We start from the raw sequence: 26,714 nt of genomic DNA on the forward strand, positions 1-26,714 counted from the left end.
ACATCATCCAAATTTTTTGCTACTAAGAAAATATTGTAGGGACTGGAATAAATGGAAATCCGAGGCTGCAACATCGGGCGCGTATGGTGGCTGTGACAGTGCCTCTCACCCCAACTCATTAATTTTTCCAGTGTTCCTCTTGCACAGTATAGTCTTGCATTGCTGTGTTGCAGAATGACGCTTTTTCTGTTGACAATCGCTGGATATTTTTCAATTAAAGATTGGTTTACCAATCCAATTGTTCACAATAAAGGTCTGCATTAACAGTTTGTCCCAGTTTCAGCAATTAAAAATGATCAATTCCGCGAAAACTCCACCAAACACACCTTTTTAGGATGCAAACTCTTTGCAACTCCTATTAAAACTGCCTTTTGTGTTTTGGATTATCATATAGGACCCATTTTTCGTCTCCAGTAATGAAACGATCAAAAAACGGTTCTGTATCATGCTGTTGAATGAATATGTTGCATGTGATGGATCGGTTGACTTTGTTCTCTTTGGATAGGTTATGGAGAACCAAAACACCTGCTCTGCTTATTTTCCCACCAATGTTGGTTATATGCGTTTGACAGTTCCTCGATTTTTTTACGTGGATCTGCTTCTACTTCTACACTTAGCATGTCGTTGTCTAATGCTGTTGGTCTTCCTGATGGATAGGAGTCAGAGAGATCAAAATTGGAAAGATATCTTTGGCATTTACGAATGTCTAATGCACATGGATTAACATCGCAAATGTTTTTGGTTGCAACTGCTGCATTACTACCCTTGTGAAACTTAAAGAGCGTACAATACCGGATATGATCTTTTGGTATTTGGCTGGCCATTTCCCCCCAAATTGAAAAAAAATAGTTTAATATTGAATTATTTAGAAGTGAGCAAATCCAATAACCTTAAAATGACTTTGGCACGTCTTCGAAATACACAAGCAGCTGACAAATGACAACCACAAATGACACCGACATGTGCAGAAATGACATTATTTTCCGGTCCCCATGTTATTTAACAGTGGGTTAATATGTCCCACCAGTGATCTACTACATGCTGATATATTATGTTTGTATTTATGAAACATATATGAAAATTTCTCCTGTATATGAACTACTATATACAGAGTTTATGTTTTGTAATATTCAGATTTGATATTACTGTAAATTTTAGTTTTGTTTTTGGAGAAAGGGTAATATCCTAGACCAGTGGTCGACAAAGAGCGGCTCCAGAGCCGCATGTGGCTCTTTGGATCCTTAAGTGCGGCTCTGGTACAAATATCCACGGAAGGCTCAATAATATTTTCATTTTAAAAAAAAACTTGGTAAGAAAAAAATTACATCTTATTTTGATAAATTAAAATTCTTCTATAAATCGAGAACATGTATAATTTTTTGTTTGAGAAAAAGATAGATAGGAAATTAAAATTTTATATTGCTGTAAAAATATGTAACAAACATCGACATTAATTTGATTAGTTTTCGTAAACATAAACCATGTACAAGCTACCGGTATGCACGTGCATGCTTTTTATAAAGTAGTGAAGGTACAAATTGTCACCACAGAGCAGCAGTTGCAGTGTGAACAGTTTTGCCGTGTCTGCCGTTGTTCTGTCTTATTAAAAAGTTATTGTATTTTTTAATCTAGCTGCACATCTTACAGGTATTTTTATACGATTTTATTACACCTGCTATGTATGTTTCGATAACTCCTATTTGTTCAAATGTTGGAAGTTTTCTTCCATTTTTGGTCATATTAAAAGTTTTGTTAGTCTGATGATGGAAAAAATTATTTTTTCTTTTTAGTGCAGTTACATATACTAATAAAATTGTATTTTTTAAAAAGATTTTTTAAAATTTTTATTTTCATCAATTTAATAATGATAAAAATTTTGTACTGTTGGCTTTAGAAAAAATATATTTTGAATATTTTTAGGCACCCCAATTATAACATGGCTAAAAAAAAAAAAAAAAAAAAAAAAAAAAGCAAAGAAAAACAGAAGATGAAAACCGCAAATTTAAAGTTGAGTGGACCGAAAATTTTGCGTTTATTCAAAACTTGAATGGACTTCTGACATGTCTTATTTGTAGGGAGAAATTCGCACATAACAAGAAGTCAAATTTAGAGAGACACTTTACAAGAAAGCACGCATTATTTAGCACAAAATATCCTACCAGCGATGCAAGGAAGAAAGCAGGTGAGGAACTTCAGAAGAGTCAAGAGTCGTCAACTTCTGTGTTTAATAACTGGATGCAATCTTCCAGCAATATTAATATGGCAAGTTTTGTTTGTAGTCAAGAGATTGCTAAGAGAGGAAAACCATACACAGACAGCGATTACATAAAAAAGTGTTTCATAAATGCACCCAAAGAGCTTAAAGAGAATTTAAGAACAAAGCAGATATTCTGAAAAGAATTAAAGAGTTACCATTGTCTGCCCAAACCATTAAAGATAGAACAATTAAAATGTGTTTGAATATAACCACTCAGCATATGGAAGATTTGAAATTGGTTTTGGCTTTATCAATAGTAGTTGACGAGGCTTTTGACATAAATGATACAGCGCAAGTTTCACTTTTTGTAAGATTTATGTCTCATTCAGGCCCTAAAGAACTTTTAGGATTATTGCCACTCAAAGGTCAGACGCATGGAGAAGATATCGCCAATGCTGTAATTGAGTGTATGGATAAACATCATATTATCCCCGATAAAATTGTGTCGATTTCAACAGATGGGTCCAAAAGTATGACCGGCGTAAGAAAAGGGATTATTGCTATTTTGAAAGAAAAAATTAATCACGAGATACTTGTTTACCATTGTATCATTCACCAAGAAGTGCTTTGTGCGCAAACATTTCCGGAAGAAATTTGTAAAGTTATGGAATTGATTACCATTATCAACTCCATTTCAGCTAAAGCTCTTAATAATCGTCAATTCTAAGAATTTTTATTTGAAATGGAGAGTGAGTACGCTTATCTTCTGCTTCATGACAAGGTACGTTGGTTATCAAGAGGAAACGTTTTAAAATGTTTTGCATCCCTTTTTCCAGAAATTAAAGAATTTCTCCTTGAGAAGGGCGTTCACTATCCAGAACTAACAAACAATCCGTGGATCCAAAACTTTTATTTCATAGTAGACGTTACGTCTCATCTAAATCAGCTTAATTGTAAACTACAAGGGAAAGGAAACCTTATGTTTTCGATGTTAGAAGAAGTAATAACATTCGAAAACAAATTATCCATTTTTGCACAGGATTTTGAAAGGGAAACATTGTTTCACTTTCCGAGCCTGCTGAAGCATCGCCAAGAAAATATTTTCTCTATTGATAAATACAATTTTAAAACAATAATTTTAAATATGAGGGAAGCATTTCTCAGCAGGTTTCAGGAATTTAAAAACAGCAGAGCAACTTTAGCATTTGTCAAAAATCCTCTTAATGCTACGATAACCAAGTTGAAATTTTCTCCTTTTGAAAGTAACATTGGTAGTTTTGAAATACAACTGCTGGATTTAAAACAAGGAGATATGAAAACAATTCGAATGTCTTTGTGTTGAATTAGAAATATTGGAGAAGAAAAAATGTGATGTTAGTTCACAACACAAGTGGTCTGCTTTGAATGACCTGAAGAAGGAAGACATGATCATTTTCAACGCTTGGAATAGTATTCCTGATTCTTACGATCAGCTGAAAAAGCTCGTGCTTGCTGTTCTTTCCCTTTTAGGTTCTACATACTATATATGCGAACAATCTTTTTCAAACATGAATATTATCAAGAGTAAACTGAGAAGTCGTCTTATTGATGAGAACTTGGAATAATGCCTAAAATTAAAAACAACAACATACAAACCTGACTTACTTAAATTTTCCAAGGAGATGCAAACACATTGTTCGCATAAATAAATATTTATTAAGTATTAAATTTACTTTTATTTAGTGTAATTAAAAGTTTACTAAACAAGCAGATTTGGCTCCCAATTTTTTTTAAAAATTGTTGTAATGTTCATATTTGGCTCTTTGGCTGATAAGTTTGCCGACCACTGTCCTAGACGATTGGGACAAGATAGTCCCAGTTGGCAATAGGATTGGGGCATATTGTTCCAGGAGATTTCCAGGAAATGAAAAAAGTTAAAAACTTTAAACTCATATTACACTTCTTTTAGTATGTCAACATTAACTTTAACTACTTTTCATATTTAAATTTTAGTCATGAAAAAGTCGGGTTGAAAGGGTTAAAACAAAATTACAGATGACAATGAAAATATTTCTGAATATTCTAGCAAGATAAAGCAAGAATGCACAGATAATTTGAAGGAAAAAATAATAGCCTTATAAAATTATACTGAAATATTGAAAAATGAAAATAAGAAAAAATTTTAGATTGTTTGCTCAGTGACAAAAAAAGATGGATGACATTTAGAGAAATTTTTCATCAGAATTTCCAAAATTTAAATTTAAAAATAGCAGAACTTAAAAAACAAAGCTAGCTGATCATTTTAGATAATTTATAATCATATAAAACATAAATGCCATTAAAATACCCTCACTCAAAAGGTAAACAACACAGACTTATGTTCTAGTAATAATTCAAACTGTAAAAATAAAAAACCCATAATAAACAATTTTGAGTTTGGCAGCCTTGTTTCTTGCACACTTTGAGTGAAAAAAACATTTGGTTTTTAGTTTCTGCACTGGAGCCAGTGTGCAGCTAGCTGTGCAACAACATAACAGTGTGAGTGACTCTGGCCTTTTACTTTTTGGCATTCCAGAACTGCTTTTTGAACAATGACTGTTTAAAAAAAAGTGTGGTTTTGTTAACAGTAGAAAAGTTTGCTGCTATCAACATGTGTGTACGATGTAGATTCTTGGTTGATTGTAGGTATTAAATTAATTATCAAACATGGCACAACTAAAACATTACTCCCTTTCTCTATTTGTTCTTCTTACTATATATCATTTAAGTTACTTTTAGATGGAGGCTTATATCCAAAATACACCATCTACATTAACTTTACATAAGGATGGTTTTTTATACTATTAAATGATGCATTTGTAATACAAAAAAATTATCTATTTCATGATTTATTTTATATTTTTTATAAGAAAGTGTTTTTACTAAACATTTACTTAGATCGTGCATCATGTGTTTTGAATTAATACCCTCATCAGATATATGCTTCGGATTAGACAGACATGGAAGTGACTCTTGCATCGTAATAATATGGCTTATTTAAAATATTTTAAACAATTTTATTTCTATGAAAAACTTCTATATTTTTATTTAGTTATTGAAAATCTCTATAAAACATTACCAATAACCTTATTCTCTGATTTTAACACATTTCCTATCATTTAAAGAAGAAAAAGAAAGGAAGAATATCCAGCTTTAATCAATGATTAAAGAAAAAAAAGGATGATTGAAATCATTGATACAATGATATATATATATATATATATATATGAACAAATAACAACATTCATTACTTTTCAAATTAGAAATTTATAATAGCATATTAATTGGAAAAGGCATTACCTGAATTTGATTATTATTATTTTCTATATCATTTTGTTTCTGGGTAGTATCTTTCTCGATATTACTTAAGGTATTCCTTAACTGATTTAGAGCCACTTGTTTATTATTAAAACTATGCATCACAGAATTATAAGAATCAGCTATAAAAGAAAAATCAATAATTACTATTATTTAAGAATCACACGTAAAAAAAAAAAAAAAAAAAAAAAAAAAAAAAAAAAAAAGAGAAAAGATTTTATGAGAAATTTGTTTATTGTTATTGAATAAGTTTTTTCTATATATCAACATTAAGATCATTTTCTTACTTGTAGGATTAGGCTGAGAAATGGATGATAGTTGTGCATTCATGCTAATTTTTTCTTGAGATAAAATTAATAGACGATCATTCATTTCCTGAAAATAAGATAAAATACAATAAAGACTATGAAATATCTTACAAAAAAAATATACTACAAATCTATAAATTTGAAAAAATTATTACTTTTATTTTAGCTTTGACATTATTCATCTCGGCTAGTTTAGTATCTCTTTCAGTTCGCATGTCATCAATTGAAGATTTAACATCAGAAACTCGTTTTCTTGTATCACTAATTTTTTCATTAAGTTCATTTATTTTTGTTGACTGCAAAAGGAAATAATAACATTCGAATGCCTTATATATATATACACAAATTAAAAGAGAAATCAATACATTCACCCTCAATCTATTTTTTATTATTTTAGAAATCTTACACTAAATTTCTAACTATCTAGATACATAAAGTGAACTCACTAAAGAACATCACTGCTAACTAAGGGCTTTAAAAAAAAAAAAAAAAACTGAATATTAAAATGACCAACATAAAATCAATCACAACATTGTTTACCAATTGCTCAAGCTCAAATGTAAGATTTTTGTTCAAATTTTTTAAATGGCACACAGCTTCTTGTTCTTTTTGTCGTTGAGAAATCAGCTCTTGACGCCGCTGTTTTTCCCATTCCAGCTGCCTCTGTCTCTCCATTTCCCGCCGGGCTGCCTAAAAATGACCAAATAATAACATTAATAAATAACAATATAAAAATCAGTAAATTTCACCAAACATAATAGGATGGATGAAAATTTACATAATTAATATAAAATATATAAAAACCTCTCGCTGTTCTAGTGCTTTACGCCTTTGTTCTTCCTTCTCTTGTTCCAATTCTCTTTGTTTAGCCAGCTGTTTTTCTAGTTCTAATTGTCTTCGCCTCTCTTGTTCCTGCCTGTTTAACATCAATGAGATAAAAGAACATAGCAATAACTTTTAAATGTTAACCCTATATAAATAAAGAATATATTTAACTGATAATATGGCACTTATATGTTATCACAACCACCTAAGCAGAAATCAACAGTTTCAAAGTGTGCCAAAATCTGGCAACAAATTTTATAATAATTCTTTTGACAACCATGTGCATGATAATTCTTCAGTTTCAACAATCACCATATTTGTATGAGCTCTTTTTGTTGTATTCTAAATTCAGTGAATTTTATAGACATTCATTCAATGGTTTTTACGGACATTGTCTTAAAAATACATGTTTGTGGGATTTGCCTGCATAAGAAGGAATTGTGGTAAAATTTCTAAAGAATTACAGTACTTTGTTACAAAATTGGTGAAGGGAACAATTACTTTGAGTCTCTTCTTACAGCAATCACGATGAAATTTGCATAAATTTTTTTCCTCCCTGGCTGAGATGGTTACAGATGCTGTTGGCATACAGATAGGATGTGTAACAGATTTGTAACAGGAATTTGGAAGCCAAAAGTAGTTGTAGATTCACTACATAATTTTATTTCTCAATGAATAATTTTTAGGACATATATATATTCTCTTTTACAGATCACTACAAGTGTGACAAACACCCCACAATTCTATATACAACTTATCACATTTTGAGACAACGAATGAAATGAGGTAAGTAATGTACATGTTTGCACAGTGAAAGGAAGACAGGAAAAAGTTAGTGCACATTTCAGCATAGCATATTTAGAGAGTTGAATCCTTTCTTACATTTCGAATGTTGATTGGTCAAGTGATAACAGTATTGCATGATTAAAGATGGCATAATGCATATCAGTTTTCAGATATGACACACTTTAGATTCCAGGAAGGGGACATAGTCAAAGTAAAACCAGAAATTAAAAGGACCATCGCTAAATTTAAGTTCTTAGTAATTTTCTTTTATATTTTATATCTTACATATGAAGAAAACTTATAAAGATTTTGGAAAACTGAGATATAAAACTATGAACAATATGAATTTAGAATAAATAAATTGAACATAAAAGTACCTAATTCTCTCCCTTCTTTCTTGCTCTTCTCTTTCTTTCCTTTCTCGCTCTTCTTGTTCTTTTCTCTGACTCTCAAGCAAAGCTAAACGGCGCCTTTCTAACTCAGCTTGTCCTTTCTCAAAATTTTCCCGCCTTTTATCTTCAAATGTCGCTTTAACGAAAAAACAAAATTTTAGGTGAAAAATACAAACTATATAAATATTTAATATTATTTGAGCAAATGTGTATTAACAGAACAAAATTCATATTCATATTTCAATACTAGCAAAAGAAAATTTTTACAAACATGAGTTTGAAACAGAAGATAAAATAGCACATGCCAATAATTATAAATAAATTTTGATTACCAATTTAAGTTGCTCCAAAGATTCTACCATACTGAAAACTGTGAGTTAATTATTTATACTATTATTATAGACTTTAAACTAGCTTAGCTTTATTTATTTAAAAAAAAAAAAAAAAAAAAAAAAAAAACCTGCTATTAAATGTTCTCTATGTTAACATGACCTGCAACTTGTCTTGGCCAGTATTTTGAAGAACACCAAAAATAATTAAAAATTTTCTTACGTGTTTTTATTGAATTTCAACCACTTTTTCATGCAGGTTAAATAAGCAAATGTAGTGCACCATGGGCCCTACATGACAGAGGTGAATGACAGCTGGGAGATGCATTTGGACAAATAGACATGCTACCATTGAGCAACAGACCCCCAGATGAACCAAGGGGTTACCAACAGTATCTTCTCAACCATGGTTCAGTGAACATTGCTGGGTATGGGGCTCCACACCAGATGCCTGGTTAAAGCACCTACGCTGACTGCAGTTCATCAGGGACGAAGGCTGGAATTTGCATGCTAGTACCGCAACTGCACATCCACATCCACTGAGCAGTGACAGGTGGTTTCTTCCAATGAATCACATTTTTATGCTCTATCACATAGATGGACATTGGTTTATATGGTGTGAAACATCAGAAACCAAACATTCTGCAACAACTGACGGAGTTGGAGGAGGCAGCATTATGGTCTAGGGAATGTTTTCGTGGTATTCTCTGAGTGCCCTCATCATTGTGGAACGCACGATAGATCAACAGAAATACACATCTGTCCTTGCGGACCATGTCCACCCCTACATGCGAAATATTTTTCCTCAGAATGATGGCATCTACCATCAGGACAATGCTAAATGTCATACTGCTTACAGTATATGAGCATGGTTAGAAGAGCACCAAGATGAGTTCACCATACTCCCCTGGCCAGCAAACTTCCTAGACTTAAACACAATCAAGAATCTGTGGTACAGCCTTGATCAAGTTGTTTGCGCCACAGATCCTCAACAGCATAACCTAGCACAGCTGGCCACTGCACTGGAGTTTGCATGGCTCAACATCCCAGTGAATCCAAGATCCTTCAAGAACCTAACTGGCTTTCTTTCTGCACATCTCATAGTGGTCCACTTTGTGAAAGAGAATTATTCTGGCTTTTGACAGGTGGTCACATTAATGCGACTTGACTGTGTATATCAACCAAGGTTTCAGCACTTTCACTTCTATTCGTTCTGTAAACTCTACCAGAAAGTAAAAATTAAGGGAATTTATCTAATGAATGACAATCTGATAGCTTATAAGGAGAGCATTAGCATTTGAGACACTAGCACTGTATCTCTCGTATTCCACCCCACTGGATACCTACAGTGGTTTTTGGCGAGTTTCTGATTTTTACTTCCTAGTACAAAGTAAAAAGGAAGAACTGTAATCACGAAAAGTTTCAGGCAGCCTATTTCATCGAAAATATCCCTTTTGACCACTTTTGAATGCAATTTAACGATGTTTTTGCATATCTGTACGTAAGGACAGAATAAAAGACTCTTTTCCTCCAAAAAAATTATGAAACTGTTTTAAAATGAATTCTGAGGAAAATTTTTCACGGCGTCTTTATGAACGTATGTACGTATCTCGCATAACTCAAAAACGAGTAGCCTCAGAACGTTGAAATTTTTGCATATATGACTACTATAACATGAAGATGTGCACCTCGTATTTTGGTTGCAATCGACCGCGCCAAACGTATATAAATATATTTATATATATATCCACTCTGTTACCCGGCTCAGTGATCACAGTTTCTTTACTCTTATATGTTTGTAAATTGTACATTTTTTGCTTTAAAAATGATTGAATTATGTTGTTCTTATCTTCCGGTTAAGGTTTTTATGCCTTTAGTAAATCTGTATGTAATATTTTTAGAATTATCAACAATTTTAAAGCTGTTTAAGTGCCGCTAAGCCTAATAATTTTTTTGATGGCGGCCATTGCTTGTTTACATTTGAAACAGCAGAGTAATGGATTTGTTGCCAATCTAGAGAAACGTAGCTTCGCAACAACAAAGATAACGCCTTCATTTATTATTGCGAATTAAATCGTGCTTAATCCTTTCTGGAATTTTTTTGAGGAAATAAGTGTTTAAGATTTACTTCTTAATTTTTAACACAGATATTTTGAGTTTTTATGTGTTTTTGCCTTCTTGCGAAGTGAGAACTGAATTAATTGAATGTGAAATACTCAAGCGTCTGTGAAAAACTGTTTCTTTTTTGTTTTGTTTGCTTAATTTCTGTTATACATCATTCTAGCTTTATTATAGTATTTGAATAGAACATTCTGAATGACCTAACTACAGTTTTAATGAGAATTTGTCAAGAATAAAAAAATTATGGATACATAACTGTCAGAAAAACTGAATATTCCTTTCTCAAAACTGAAAAGAAATATTTTGAAAAGAAGGAAATAGAAAGAACGAGCAAGTTTTCAGAAAAACCACTTCAAAATAATTGCATATTCAATGCAAATATCTATGTTCAAACAAAAAAGGTTCAATTTCCTTGAAGCTTCTCACATTCACAAAAAAGTGTCTTGTTTGAATGTTTGTTATGAATGTTTAATAACATTAATTCTAAATCAATTTTAGTACTACCCTTATATACGCTCTCAGATGTATGGCACTGTCAAATGTGCCAATATGTGTTCTGTGCTGGTTTTTGTTCATACTCACCAGCTGCAAATTCATCCACTTAAAAAACTGAAAAATCTAGGATAATAAATTCTTGAACTGGTATTAATTCTTCCAGCTTATTAACAATGACGCTGCACAGCTATTCATGATGCGATACATATAGGTTACCAAATTTAGTGCTTTGGTGAACATTTGGTGACTAGCAGAAAAGTAGTAAATAGCTTACAAAAATGGAAAGTTTCAAGGAAATGATTTACTAATCAAAAAAATTTACTGATTAACTTTGTAAGAAAATAAACACTTAATCAAGGGATAATTCATAATTAATGAAAGATTAAAAAAATTTCCTCAAGATATAAAACATTACAGCATTCCTAATATGATTAATGAACACCATTAGCAAAGAATGCTGTGCATTTTTTAAGAATTTAGATCTAAAATTACATATTTTACAACATAGGGAAGAGAATTAATTGAAAGATATGCAGCAAAAGTATGTGTAAAAAAAAGTAGAATGATTAAATTATAAGGTATTTCTTCAGCCTTCCTAGCGAGCCTTCGTGGTGTAGTGGTCAGCACACTGAGCCGGTATTTTAGAGGTTCGTGGTTCAATTCCCATCGAAGGCGGCTGCTAATTTTTCATCTCTCTTGCTTTAAAATCCTAATGTCTCTACAGTGGCGGCCGAACTAAAAGGGTGTTGGATGAGGATTCTCCACACTCAGGATTTGGCAATTCGATCCCTAAAAAATCCCAGTTGCTCTTTAAAAGGGGGAGTATATAAGGTATTTCTCCCACCTTCCTAGCAAGCCTTCATGGTGTAGTGGTCAGCACACCGAGCCGGTATTTCAGAGGTCCGTGGTTTGATTCCCGGCGAAGGCATTGCATATTTTTCATCCTGCCTGCTTCAAAAAAATACCTAATATCTCTGCAACATGTTATAATGCAAAAGCTTAAATTCCTATTTTTCCTGTATTTTTTAATACATTAATTTCCACTTAAATAGATTATACAACATTGATACATGAAAGATTATAACAAGAATTTCAAGGAAAAATACACAGCTCCATGTAAAACTTAAAACAACTAGTATAAAAAATATTTACTTTGTTGAAGTAATTTGTCATCTTTGAAATCTCCAAGTAAATTGATTTCACCAAGACCGTGACTAGATACAGATCCAGCTAATAAGAAAACACATCATATGTTATATATCATGACAGCTGTTTATAACAGATAGTACAATGGAATCTTGATCTAGTATTTTTCAATGGGATGCACTATATAAATGATGAATACTGGAAAACCATTAAGCTAGAAAACTATTATAATTATACATATGTAATATACTATAAATATGTAATGTTTATTATTTTCAACATGAACAAGCTATATTACAAAAAAGCGCGATAATACACCCAAATGGGCATTTTTCTCATTTACAGACACATACATGTTTGGAGAGAATGTTGGCTAAAATATTTAAAAACAGCATATCTTTCGAATTTCTGAGAGACGGTCTTATGTGCTGGAGATAAAATGTTTTATTCCCTACAGTGCTGCCATGGCTCACTTTGAGTTTTTCAATCAAAAATCGGATAGAAAACTATGTTATTCAAAGTTTGTGAGTCTAGGTATCATTGTTTTTTCATAATGCAAGAATCATACATACATTCATGCAGATTCTTCATTATTTAGTTTACTTAAATATAATACAGGGCAATAACATTTGGTGGCAACATACATACATTCATGCAGATTCTTCATTATTTAGTTTACTTAAATATAATACAGGGCAATAACATTTGGTGGCAACAATCTGAAAAGTGATACATTGCATTTAAATGATTCAATGCAAAATACCATTTCCAGACCAACAGCCTTTCTTAGCTAAAAAATTAATTTAAAACCAAAAATGGCATATACCGTTTCTTGTTTGAAATTTGCCTCAAATGAAAATACAGTTTTTCATGATTTATAATTTCACAACCTATATCATTTCCACTTTTCACACAGAAAAAAATGCTTTATCATAAAAGTCAGAGATCAGGAAATGCAAACACTGCAGTTTCATCGCATTATTTATATAAATATATACATTTAATATACCAATTTTCTATATTCAAAGATGTAATTCTGGGGAAAAGCATAAATCATATAACTAAATCTTACTAGACTGAATGCTTGTTGATCTCTTCCGCCGATGAGATGGTGGTATGAGATCAGCAGGTAAAACACTAGGCAAGGCATCTCCTGCTTTTACACTTTCAGCTAAATGCATGGCAAGAACAAATTCTTCACATGAGAGTCTTCCATCACCATCAATATCAGAAAGAGACCTTTTAAGTATGTAAAATAAAATATTAGTAGAAAACTTATTTATAAGTAAATATCTGCCTCAACCTATGACCAGAATATTAATGATAAAATTTTATAAAAATATGATATATACTGCCAAGTAAGATCCTTCACAAAGCATTTTTATAAATTATTAAAAAGTTTTCACAAATAAAAATAACATACCATATTTGAGCTAAAATGGGTTGACTTAAGCCAGTATTAACCAGAATATTCCTTGCTTGAGCACCAGTAAGAAAACCAGTCCTGGTTCTATCATATGAATTAAACAGTTGAGTATATTTTAATTTAGATGGCTGATTAACTGCCCATTCTATTAACGGTGCAGCAGGCATGCCACTGAAAATACAAACATTCAGCTACAGTTGAATTATTCGGTAAATAATATCATTTAATGTTAATCATGAACTGAAAATTAAGCATTAAAAACTTATATTCACTGATCATAATCAAAAGGTCTATAACAGAAATCGCAACTGATGTTTTTAAAAAAATGGTAAACACAGTTGCATTAACATCCCTAAAAAATGTTTCACAGAAATTTGTACACCTTTCTGTATCAAAAGCAAATGTTCAGAACGAAGGAAAACCTCTTCACATTACTGGAATAATGAAATAAAATTTATTGCAAAAAATCCTCACTTTCAAGGCTTATACATTTTTATTATTCAAGGCTTACATTATTTGTAAGATATGAAAATTTCTTTTCCTCAAAAACTAAAAAAAAAAAAAAAAAAAAACAATCAAATAAAATATGAAATATCATGTTCTTCCATTTAAACCCTAAAATTTCATTCAACAGTAATATTACAAAATATTTAAAAAGAGCATGTCTTTAGAATTTCTGATACTACGTAGTTTTGCACACTGGAAATAAATCCCCCCCCCCCGCCCATTACAGTGTTGCCATTGCTCTCTTTGAAATCGTTGAGTTTGTTAATCAAAAATTCGTTCATAGCCATATTTTAAGTTTTACAAAATATAAAACAGATAATAACACAAATTCTAAATTTGGGCTTCCAGATGCCCATATTCGAGTGGAGGACTATGTTATTCAAAATTTGATGTATCACTGTTTTTTAATAATGCGAGAAACATGTATACATTGAAAAAATATAATGCAAGGCTCTAATACTTAGCGACAACAATTTGAAAAGTAAAATGCCGTTTTACAGTATATAACACAAAATACGATAACAAAATTAAAAGCCCTTCTGGTCAAATTGCCCCTTTAGGTTAATAATTTAAAACCAGATCAAAAAGGACTTTTTGTTTTGTTTACTTGAAACAATTTTGAAACTTTGTTGAAATATACTTAATAATAATTGCATTAAATGGTTTTAAATACATTTGAAACACTTTAAAATTGGCATTTTGATGATCCCACTGCATTCTAACTGAAGATTTTCTCCATTGCGTTATTAAGTTATAATGATATATGTAAAGTCCCAAATTGATGAATACCTCTAACTATATTTTAATATTATATGCACATATAAGACATATTAATTATTTTATAACAACTCCTTAAACAGCCTTTCTAATTTAATTATTTTCCCCTTCTATCTTAAAAAACCGAAAACTGTTTCAGGGTTCATAGCCATATTTTAGTTAAAAAAATAACCACCTGTCTAATTACATTATACACAACTGCATAACATTTAAAAATTAGACTTGTAATTTAAAATATGAGAAATGCATTATTTATTAAGAGAGAATAAGCATTACCTCAACCATGGAAAATAATTACTTTTTTTTTTTTTAATTTTAAATAACAGTTCAATTTACAGAACTAGTTTACAATAAGAGAAAAAAAAAAACTATGCAGAACTAAACTATATTACAAGATTTAATGATGAAATTTCAGTTCAAAATAGAGAAAATAAATAATAATAAGGCATAGTTATTGTATTCGCTTGGAACCTAATAATAAATACAATTTTATTTTTCCACTCATATTGATATTTAAATAATTTAAATCTAAATTCTGAACATTTTCTAAATTTTCATTGTATATCAGTTTTCCCTTAACAGATATTGCAAGCAAAGTAATTTAAGTAAAAAAGAGGAACATTTCTGAAAACAGAAGACAGAAATTTGCTTCATGCAGTCATCCTTTAACAGTAAAAGCTTAACTAACCCGCATACTTGGAAATTGGCGAATATTCGGACAGTCGAGCATAACTTGAAAAAGAGGAGCAGAGGGGGTAGACTGCAGCCGCTCTTTAGATTTTTCCGCTAAATAAGTGCTTTTGACATTTCGATATGTGCATCATATAAAAATAAACCAACAGAACTGAAAAATATTCTGCTTAGCAAGGACAGTAAAACTCTTTTAAGTGTTCATAAACAAATCTCGGACAGAACATCAAAATTAATTATCTCTGCAAAATATCACAATACGTGTGCTGTAATTCTTCCCTACGTGATATTATGTGATATTCCCTACGTGATATTACGCAATCGGAATCAACAGCTGCCGGTATTGGGAGAATAAAGAACTAAATAACTGGGGTGTTTTTCATTCTAATTTTCAACAGACGGCGTTAAATTTCCGGAATAGAATCATTCTTCACTTGAGTTGGTAGACCACAGAACTTTTAGTCCTATTCAATCCAGATTGGAAAGTGACAAAAAAAAAAAGGAGAGGTCCGTTGCTTGTTTTGCAGCGAACTGTAACAGTTTCAATATTCGAGATTTTGCGAAGAAAGGGGAGAACCTCCCATTCTTTATACTGTATAATGTATTGGCCAAAAAAATGAAATTATTTTGACTATTCGATTACTTTCCCTTTATTTAAGCCATTTCGAATATTATTCCTTAGAAAGTTAACCTGTGTTAAAACACAACCATTTTTGGAAGTTTACTATAACGTCAGCAGTTACTGCAACTATGTTATTATAAACATTTATACATATGCTCATAATATAAGCATAATGATCATAATAAACACGAATATGAACTGACCAAGCGGAATGAGAATGCAAATTATTAAGATCTTGATAGAAATTCAAACGTGTTTAGTATTTGGGTGGGCGGAAAAGAATGCCGGATGTACCGGAATTTTCTACTGCTTTCGCAATTCTTTGACCAATAGAACGACGGGCACCTGTCTGTACTCTTCGTGCACACCAAAGGTTATGTTAATGCAGAGAAAGGGGGAAAAGCTATTTCCGGGAGTATGATTCACCATCTGACATTCTATATTAGGAAGAAAAGTTGTTTATTTAGCTTCGGAGCCTTCATTAAAAAAAAAAAAAAAAAAGCACTAAAAGCAAAAAAATAAGCACTAAAAACAAAAAATAAGGGCTTTAAAGAAAAAGTAAGCACCTATAAGGGCCTTTATATTTTATTTTCAAATATAAGGACTTATAAGCATATATAAGGATCGCTACAAACCCCGTGTTTATAAAAATCTTTCAGAACTACTATATCATTTCAAAATTAATGGCTACTATGTGACTTTGATATAAACACATGATGTACATATTTACTTGCAAAAGTGAAACTGAAGTATTTTACACAATTATGTTCAAATCAAAACTTTTATCAACCAATAGTAAATAGTAAATAATAGGCAATACTATGGCCCTCTATTCAGAAATCAAACGCAATATTTGTTCTTCTCACACTTGCACTTAGTAAGAGAATAACACTGTTGGCAACTTTAATGGGAAATGTACAAATGAGATCATCAAACAGCAAGTGCAACAAGCCCAGCACTTGAATTGTTTTATTGAGTTTATTATTCTACAAATAATACCTAAAGCTTTTTATAACCTAAAGATAGCAGCAATCATTAATAATTTTGGAACTGTCGAGTCACATATGCATCGACCGCCAACTTTATCTCACAGCCAGGTGTGTCAAATATGAATAACGGTTTAAACTTACTCTCAGTACTGGTGTATGAATGTTTAGATAGAACATTTAATTAGTATCTTTTCTACTACTAGATGTAACCTTATGTCTGTTATGGTGGAGAATGTTGACCTGCATTCCATTGCAGTACTTTTTATTTTTGGTATTTTGTTTCAGAATCAAAGCCAAAATTGTGGGTTGAGTAAAGTAAATAAAAAAAAATGCTGACTATTAACTGCATTAGCTGATATAAAAACATTAAGAAGTTCTGGATATTTCTGAATATTCGCTTTTTTTTTTTTTTTTTTTGGTGATTTGGGGATATATGGCCTATTACTTTAGAGGTTTTATTCATAGTTTAGCTAGCACTGAGGCAAACATTTTGAATGTTGATAAATGAAATGTCTTTTATACTTCAGATTGCAAGAAAAATATGATAAAGCTTTCAAATTAATTCTAACAACTACCTGAGTGTACCTCTCATAATGTGACAAAATTGGAACAAGTGGACCCCAAATTTCATTTACGCAAATTTTTTCCAAAGTTAGGCTTTGCAGTACAGATTCCCAGTTCAAACAAGATAGCCCAAGAGTGTCGTTCGGTGATTGCAGCCCCCATCCCAAGATGGATGTCTCAGATGGAAGAATATGAAACAGCCTCACATTGTTAGGTCTCATATTTAGTGAGAATGTACCATAAAATACCTGCAAAGTGATGAGAATTAAGCCTAACTTCTGAATTTCAGTATTAAAACAGCCACAATTGCTTTAAGCATTTCAATAATTAAGTCATGTACTGCTGATACAGACCAATCTGAAATAACAACATTTGTATAACTTCAACAAAATCAAAAATTAATTATGCAGATAATAGCATTTTCAACATGTGCAGAAAGAAAATGTATGATTTGCAATTACGTAGGGGAATCTTGGCTGCTAACTGAACAAGATCTTTGGGGTTTGTCAACTGGTGATGCAGGTCGCACAAAGCCCACTGGCATACTGGCAAGGGTTGCTGGAGGAACTATAGGTATAGGCCCTGTAAAGAAATAAAATTAAACTTAATAAGAAGTGTGCAGTAAGAACAGAAAAGAATATAAATGTATGTAAGAATTGTAACTATATATAAATTCTTTTGGTACCTTATCAGAATTTTATTTTGAAAATGCTTACAATAATAAGAGAAAAATACAGAAATAGAACTCAAACCTCCAAGAGAAACAGGAGGTCGAAATGCTGGCACAGTAGGTATGATTGCAGGTGGTGGCACTATCATTGATGGTGGAAGTGTTTTGGGAACTTCAATTCCTTTCAGTTTTAGCTCAATAAGATGCATGGCTATTGCAAATTCATTGGCATCCATTTTACCATCTGCATCTCTGTCCGCTAAAGCCCTTTCAAGCAAAAGTAATATTTAAAATAACATTAAAATAGCATACTTTGAAAATAACAAACAAACATACGTTTATCTTGGATAGAAAAAAAATATTTAAAAAATATATGAATCAAAACATGAACTTCTATTCAGATGTCTTCATTGAACCATAATAATTGCTTTGTCAAATTCTTACTAAAGACATATAGAAAACAGGTCAGTGACAGAGTTGTTCAAAAATGAGCAAATAATTATTAATACAGCACATTAAAACTTACACATACAGTGGGTGCTGCTTAATAAAATCACTGCTTTATAAAATTAACTGCTTAATAAAATAAAAACCCAAAGAACTAATTCAAATGAATACAATATGATTATAAAATAACCACTTAATAAAATCAATGCTACCACTTACAAAAATCATATCACTTTTAAAATTGTAAAATCAAAAGCCCAAAACTGTGTTTCAAGTTTAGTGATTTTGTTCGAAGTCAATTCACTTTCGCACATTGAAATGCGAATGCTAGAAATGTCCTATTTGGAATTATCAAAACCACAAAGTCTTGTGTTTCAAGGTCAGGGATTTCATTCAAGGTTGATTCATTTTTACATGTGGAGCTGCAAATGCTAACATTTTCTTATCTGGGACCAATCATGGGTGGGTGGGGGTCACAAGAGGTTTGACAGAACTATACTTCGGGACAAGCTAACCTGAGAACACATATAAGGCTAGAAGGACCTTTCACCCTCTTCTTCCAAGTTATTCATATACAGCAAACTGCCCGCGAATATTCAATTTAAACTGTTATTTAATTACGCTGGATTTGCGTACTTAAATAACAGTCTTTTTATACAATGAGAAGCTGCAGTTAAAATTGATAGTTCATTGTAGTGCAAAATGTAGGGCATGTTATTCATTGCCTTAATTTATATGAAATTTTTCACTATTATCTTAGTATATTCTGTATTAATTGTTTCCTAAGACACATACACTTCCAGTCAGGCCCAGATAATCACCGTCCTACAGTAAGTTTTATTATATCTTTCTGATTAATGTTTAAAACAAAAGATAAAATGAATAAAAAGACTGGAATCTAAGATCTTCAGATTGCAGTCTAATGACTAAAGAGTTTACCATTAAAAATTTCAAACTAGTAGAAAAATATTAAAACTTTAAAATTGTGAAACAAATATAAAAATTAAGAAACAAATGGTCTTATACCAATTGATTAATCATATACCAATTAATTCCTCTGTAAGGATCTTAAGTTTTACTAACGTTTATTTTATTTTAAATCTTTACTATCACTTCTTATTTTCTACTTCCGGCCAGAATTATAAGCGTGAAGGAGTTTATGCAAAGTTGTCTGGCGAACGCCAAGTATTTAAGTGTGGCCTTTTTGCCAAGCAGAAGAGAGGAAGCCGTGAGTTCGAAGCAGGCCGCTTACCTTAGAAGTTACGCAGTTGCTACTTTGCCTTCCAGGCCAGAGGTTTTAATCCTCTTGATAAATTAAACGTATTGTAGTGTTCACAGTCTCTGTGCTACATACGCTTCCTGTTATTATAAGGCCAATCTTATTCTAAAGTTAAATTAGAGTTTAGTTTTATTTTGATATCTTTTAAGTTAGACCCCGAGTGGAGGGTCATTGTATTCCGAAGTACGGAAGTCATTGTATATAAAGAAAAAATAAAGGGTTTTGTATACCCTTCGTCTGTATCCTGTCTACTTACTACAATTAGTGAACATAGCTTTAGTAAGCTCTCTGTTCTAGTCAGGTCATTGTATGTTTCCGAAGAAGGTTAGAAGAAACATTGAACCTGATAGTGGCGCCCAACGAAGAATAACCATGGCCGAGTTTCAAGAAGAACCTGTGCTGCCTGCAGAAACAGCTCAGAATCCAGAAATGCCAGCTGCCGCCCTGGAAGGATTTGGGTATATTGTCCAGACCATGCGCGCTTCGATGAAACCAGAAGCAACGTTTAATGGAAACTCACAGGTAACCAGTTTTTTGGAAAAATTGGATGACCACTTCATGCTCTACCCCGTGCACGAGTTTCAAAAAGTTACCTTAGCTACCAGTGCTTTGAGGGGCCAAGCGCTTAACTGGTTCAAATGTATCGGCAGAAGTCTCTTGGGTCAAGCAGGAAGTCCCACCTATACCTACGAAAATTTCAAGACTGCCCTACTAAAAGCCTTCCCTGTTGTAAGGGATCGTGCGAAATTAGAAACAGAACTTTTCAGTATATATCAACAAAGAATGGAAAACATCTCGAGTTTTATTTTAAGAAAAATTCACGTTTTCAAGCTCTTGTATGGAAACCGTCCGGATCCTGAAATAATTCAAGTGATTTTGCCGAGGTTACTACCCCAAGTGCAAGACTTTATTGAATTGAGAAATCCGACTACACTGGAAAAATTATTTGAGCTAGCAATCCAGTTTGAAAGTAGAAGAACGGCGGACGTCGAAAGAAGACGCCAATATCAACAGCGAAACCAATTTGGTACGCCAAGACTACAGCAAACTCAAGCACATGGCTACGGAGAAAAAGCGAATCAGTGGGCAAGGAAACCCGAGCATTCAAAAACAGCCGGCGAACGTCGACAGTTCAATAGCAACCCAGGAAAAAAGTCTCAAGGCCAGTGGAGAAAGAAGGAAAGCACCAAAAGGAAAAATAATTTAAACTAAAACGGATTTCTGCTGACGAGAGGGTGCGGAAATCCGAAGGCCACGAAAACCCCTCTTCCTACAAGTTAAATACAGTAATGGTGAAAAATTTAACTCTTCCGAAGATTGAAGTCTTGGTAAATAATATCCCGGCCACCGCACTCCTGGATACCGGCGCGCAGTGTTCCTGTGTGGCAGAAGTCTTTTTTAGAAAGTATTTTCGCAAATACCGCATATATAATGCGGATAATACAACAGTATTAGCGGCGCAAGGAGAACAATGTAAGTGCGTAGGTAAAGTACCTTTGTACATCCGTATCAAGGACGAACAAGTAAAGGTGATGTTTTTTATAGTAAAGAATATGCAAGCACACTTAATACTAGGAATAGACTTTCTTTCAGACGCACAAGCTACACTGGATTTTAATGAAGCGTCTCTTAAGCTGACGATGAAACCAGTGCGTGTAGAAAAGGTTGAACCGCCAAGGTTAAATCTCGACCACCTGCCTAATGACGAGCAAGATAGAATCCGACAAGTGGTAAGTGAATTTGCTTCCTTATTTAGTGATATTCCAGGATTTACCCAGGTTACTAACCATAGTATTGACACCGGAGATGCATTGCCGGTTCGTCAAAAACCATACCGGTATGATAAGAATAAGGAAAAAATTATAGAATGGCATATTACCGATATGCTACGTAAAAAGATCGTAACGCCTATCTCAAGTAGTTATGCTAGTCCGGTGGTTTTATGTAAGAAAAATAATGATTATCCTTTGGAGCATCCAAAAAGGTGGAGATTCGCTATTGATTACCGTAAATTAAATTCCATAACGAAATATCCGGTATATCCGTTACCGATTATAGAAGAAATTTTAAGGAACATAAAATCAACCAAATTTATGACAACTTTAGACTTAACGAATGGTTATTTTCAAATAGGGATCAGGCCTGAGGACGTGCCTAAGACTGCTTTTATAACCAAGTCTGGCACTTATGCATTTTTGCGAATGCCGTTTGGCCTTTCAGGCGCCCCAGCAACATTTCAGCGATGCATGGACATTGTGTTAAGACCTGTTCTCGGAAAGTCCACATTTATCTATTTAGACGATATCATTATTACTAGTGATAATCTAGACCAACATGTACAGGATTTAAGACAGGTGTTTTCTTTATTAAATGAGGCCGGTCTAAAAGTTAATGTCGAAAAATGCAAATTTGCAGCCCCTGAATTAAAATATTTAGGTTACAAAATATCGCAAAAAGGGATCGAGACAGATGAATCAAAAATAATCGCTGTACAAAAGTATCCGACTCCAAACACGGCAAAGAAGCTCTCTTCTTTTCTAGGACTTTGTTCATATTATAGGTCCTTTATAAAAGATTTTGCGGCTATCGCTGAGCCATTGTTAAAATTAAAAAGGAAAAAGGCAAGATTCTCGTGGACGGCCGAAGCCAATAGTGCTTTCGAAAAATTAAAACAAGCATTAATGCAAGCCCCTGTGTTGAAATTTCCTGAAAAGGATGAAAATTTAGAAATTTCAGCGGATGCTTCGGATTATGCGGTAGGAGCGGTACTTTCGCAAAATCAGCAGCCCGTGGCATTTTTTAGCCGAACTTTAAATCAAACACAAAGAAACTATTCCGCGACCGAGAGAGAGGCACTTGCAGTTCTGTTAGCAGTGCAAAAGTTCCGAGTCTATTTTGGAAAGGCGCCGATAACAGTATATTCTGATCATGCGGCGGTAACTAGATTGTACTCTGGAAAAAATTTATCCCCAAGGTTAATAAGATGGGCACTCAAGCTGCAAGAATATAATCTGGTAATCAAGCATACCCCCGGAAAGGAAAATATCGTAGCAGATGCCCTGTCACGAATTAAATTAGACGAACAGGGTAATACCGTAAAAGTTGCAATGCTGACAGCGTGTACAATAAATTCCCGAGAAACTGTAATAACCGAACTGGGTAAGGATCCTGAGTTTGGAAGTATTTATGAGTATTTGAAGGATCCTGAAAATTTTAGCCACCAAGATATTGTGGCGATAAGAAATAGGGCGGCCCATTACGAACTAATAGATGGTCTATTATTTTATACAAAAACTACGAATTCCAACAACGAATTTCGACCAGTTATCCCAGCTAGTCTTAGATTAAATATCCTGCAAGAGCTCCATGACAGCCCTTTAGCTTCTCATGCTGGTATTCGAAAAACTACTCAACGCGTACGCGAGGCAGTCTACTTTCCTGAACTGCAAAAGTTAACAAGGGCGTATGTCCAGTCCTGCCCAACATGTCAAGCCGTTAATTATATTAATTTCCGCCCGGCCAAGTTTCTAAATAGTATTAAATCCGAATTTCCAAATGAAATAATCGGCATCGATTTATTGGGCCCTTTCCCAAAAAGTCAGTTAAACAAAAGTCGCTATCTCCTTGTTATAGTTGATCATTTTAGTAAATGGACCGAAATTGTTCCCTTAAAACGAGCCTCCGCGAAATTAGTTACCGATTCTATTTTAAATAAATATATTTTAAAATACGGGGCGCCCCTAAAAGTTATATCGGATAATGGTCCTCAATTTGTAAGTAATATATTTGAAGACATGTGCCAAAAACTGGGCATACGTCATTTAAAAATGGTCCCGTATCGGCCGCAATCAAATATAGCGGAACGGGTCAACAGAAATATAGTGAAAATTATCCGTAGTTATGTTAAAAATTTTCATAAAAGCTGGGATAACTATGTTAATGAATTTGCTTTCGCCCTTAGGACCGCAAAACATGATACAACGGGCAAAACTCCTGCTGAGTTATTTCTAGGCAGAAAGGTTATAACACCGTTAGATAAACTATTTTATGTGCAACAAAGAGCCCCAGAATTTAAAATGGGTGATATAGAAAAACTAATAAAAGAAGCAAAAAAGAATACGGAAGTAGCACAAAGAAAACAAAAATTGTATTATGACTTGAAACGACGGGGAGTAACTTATAAAGTAGGGGATGAAGTACTAAAAATTAAGCATTCACTTTCTTCAGCACCAGAAGATAAAACTGCCAAATTTTTTCCACGCTTTGAAGGACCATATGTTATAGAAAAAATAACTCACGCTGTTGTAGTGTTAAAGGCAAGAAATGGTGAAACCTGTTCCGCAAACATTGACCAGATAAAACCATTCTATGACCGTAATAAAATGCAAATCTTTTCAGATCTTTTGCAGGATCCGGTACGGCAGACACAGCAGGTACAAGTTCCAGAGGTGGGAAAACGACAAGTACAAGGGCAAGCCAATGAGAGACAGAAGCAAGTGAAAAGAAAATTGCCCCGCGGAAAAATTGAAGGTACAAAGAAAAAGAAGCCGTTCCACCGTCCAAAAAACAGTTCACGAACACCCCCAGAATGAAGAAGGGAGAAGGACGACGTATGTGGAAAAGACCGGGAGAAAGGACGGCAACTATAACCCGGCTGTGAAACGGAAGATTGACTCATCCGACAGAACTCTCCGCAGCAAAAGTCGCCGAACTGCGGAAGGGCCATCAGCGGCGGAGGAAAAAGTACAAGAAAAATTTGAACGGCCAACAACGAGGTCCAAGCAGGATCACGACAGAAGTTTCCCGGTTCCACCAAGACCAGCTGCCTTCAAACGGCCAAGACCACAAGCAGAGGACAGAAGGAAGATGTTCAAGGGTGGCCGTAGTGGTGAAAAACGGAAGCTTCCAGAGGAAAGCACTGAAGGGCGAGCCCGTACAAGAAGGAGGATCAACCAAGCTACGGTCTGCAGCACCTTTAAAGACTGGGCCCAGAAAAGGATGTCTGAATATTACAAAGATAAGTAAAATTTTATGTTACTTTACAAACTTAAGTTAATCTTTCATTCTTACTGCAAGTGGCAGATTTCAAGAAGTTTTACCTCATGCGAGGTCTACCTTTATCGCCAAAAGGGCGAGAAATGAGTTGTGACCGATTTTCTTATTATGTTTTTCAATTACTCGCGCGTAAAACTAAAGTTGATGTATAATAGCGTTGTGTAAAGACTTAAATATTGTAAAAAGTTATTGTATAAATTTTATTTAAAACATTCTAACAAGAAAGAAGTTTTAGTCTGAAAGACTTTTTGAAATGTAGTATTATTTCAATGTAGAAAGAATTGGCAGTTGATTTGAAAAGAATAGAAGTTAACAATGTACTACTAATGTATGTTTTCAAATGTGTAAAATTAACGGCATCTTGATATGTTCTTGTATACATATGAACTGTTATTTTGAATGTTTAGAAATACTGTGATATGGTAAAAGTGAAAGTAATGTTAAAAATTTGTTATTCGTGTGACTGTAAAGATTAAATCATGGTGAATATGTGTTAAAGGTTGAATGATGTAGTTAGGCTCTCTGACGCTACACTTTAGAGTTAGCCACTTTCAGAATAGTACCTCAGGGTCTAGAGTTGAAATTAGGGTGTGTTAAGAGGTCTCGTATGTTGAATTTTAACACATTAGTGTTTTGATTGTAGGAGGAAGTGTTGAACACATAGACAGAAACACATTCGTGTTTGGTGTTTTTACAACACATGTCAGAGAGCACGGGGAGAGATAATTAAAATAGTCATGAATGAAATAAGAATGTTAAGAAAAGTATATTCTATATGTTATTTGCAATGTCATTCTGTAACATTTCATTAAACTAGTTTTCCTTCCAGATCTCTGGAAGGAACCAGAATTGAATAAAGCTCCTGTTTTGATGCAGTACAGATGAAAAAGAAAAAAGATTGTTGTATATTCCGGGAGCTGCTATTGTAACAAATTTCTTTCTTTTAAAATTTTCTAGTTTCTAGCTAAGTTATGATTGTAAAAGTTTGGCCTCGCGTTAGTTTCTAGAGCTAAAAGTTTTCAACAAGGTCGTTTTAGACCTCAGTTTCAAACTAATTAACTCTGGCGGGAAGTATGTAAGGATCTTAAGTTTTACTAACGTTTATTTTATTTTAAATCTTTACTATCACTTCTTATTTTCTACTTCCGGCCAGAATTATAAGCGTGAAGGAGTTTATGCAAAGTTGTCTGGCGAACGCCAAGTATTTAAGTGTGGCCTTTTTGCCAAGCAGAAGAGAGGAAGCCGTGAGTTCGAAGCAGGCCGCTTACCTTAGAAGTTACGCAGTTGCTACTTTGCCTTCCAGGCCAGAGGTTTTAATCCTCTTGATAAATTAAACGTATTGTAGTGTTCACAGTCTCTGTGCTACATACGCTTCCTGTTATTATAAGGCCAATCTTATTCTAAAGTTAAATTAGAGTTTAGTTTTATTTTGATATCTTTTAAGTTAGACGAGTGGAGGGTCATTGTATTCCGAAGTACGGAAGTCATTGTATATAAAGAAAAAATAAAGGGTTTTGTATACCCTTCGTTTGTATCCTGTCTACTTACTACAATTAGTGAACATAGCTTTAGTAAGCTCTCTGTTCTAGTCAGGTCATTGTATGTTTCCGAAGAAGGTTAGAAGAAACATTGAACCTGATACCTCTAATCAATTAAAATTATAACATTAGAAATGTCTTATATTAGTTATAACAAAGTGCAAACGTTCATAAGAATTGAAAAAGTATAAAAAAAATTAAATTCTTAAGCGTTC

The 26,714-nt window shown here is 33.3% G+C and overlaps 1 protein-coding gene across 3 annotated transcripts in view; it reads right to left on the reverse strand.

The window, feature by feature from the left end:
• Dap160 (dynamin associated protein 160) overlaps positions 1–26,714 on the reverse strand; it is a 178,486-nt gene that overhangs the window by 136,390 nt on the left and 15,382 nt on the right. For 2 of the 3 annotated variants that reach the window (XM_085808735.1, XM_085808736.1), the window contains exons 4-14: positions 18,263–18,447; positions 17,972–18,092; positions 13,359–13,532; positions 13,008–13,174; positions 11,942–12,019; positions 7,830–7,980; positions 6,646–6,757; positions 6,382–6,531; positions 5,997–6,137; positions 5,821–5,908; positions 5,516–5,655 (exon numbers count right to left, since the gene is read on the reverse strand). In XM_085808735.1, coding sequence (XP_085664861.1) covers positions 5,516–5,655; positions 5,821–5,908; positions 5,997–6,137; positions 6,382–6,531; positions 6,646–6,757; positions 7,830–7,980; positions 11,942–12,019; positions 13,008–13,174; positions 13,359–13,532; positions 17,972–18,092; positions 18,263–18,447 — 1,507 coding nt within the window. The remainder of the gene's footprint in view (positions 1–5,515; positions 5,656–5,820; positions 5,909–5,996; positions 6,138–6,381; positions 6,532–6,645; positions 6,758–7,829; positions 7,981–11,941; positions 12,020–13,007; positions 13,175–13,358; positions 13,533–17,971; positions 18,093–18,262; positions 18,448–26,714) is intronic. The other variant, XM_085808737.1, reaches the window with a different exon arrangement.

This window comes from Stegodyphus dumicola, chromosome 1, assembly GCF_044657685.1.
Source record: "Stegodyphus dumicola isolate Sdum_Otavi_A_Nest chromosome 1, ASM4465768v1".
Taxonomy (NCBI): Eukaryota; Metazoa; Arthropoda; class Arachnida; order Araneae; family Eresidae; genus Stegodyphus; species Stegodyphus dumicola.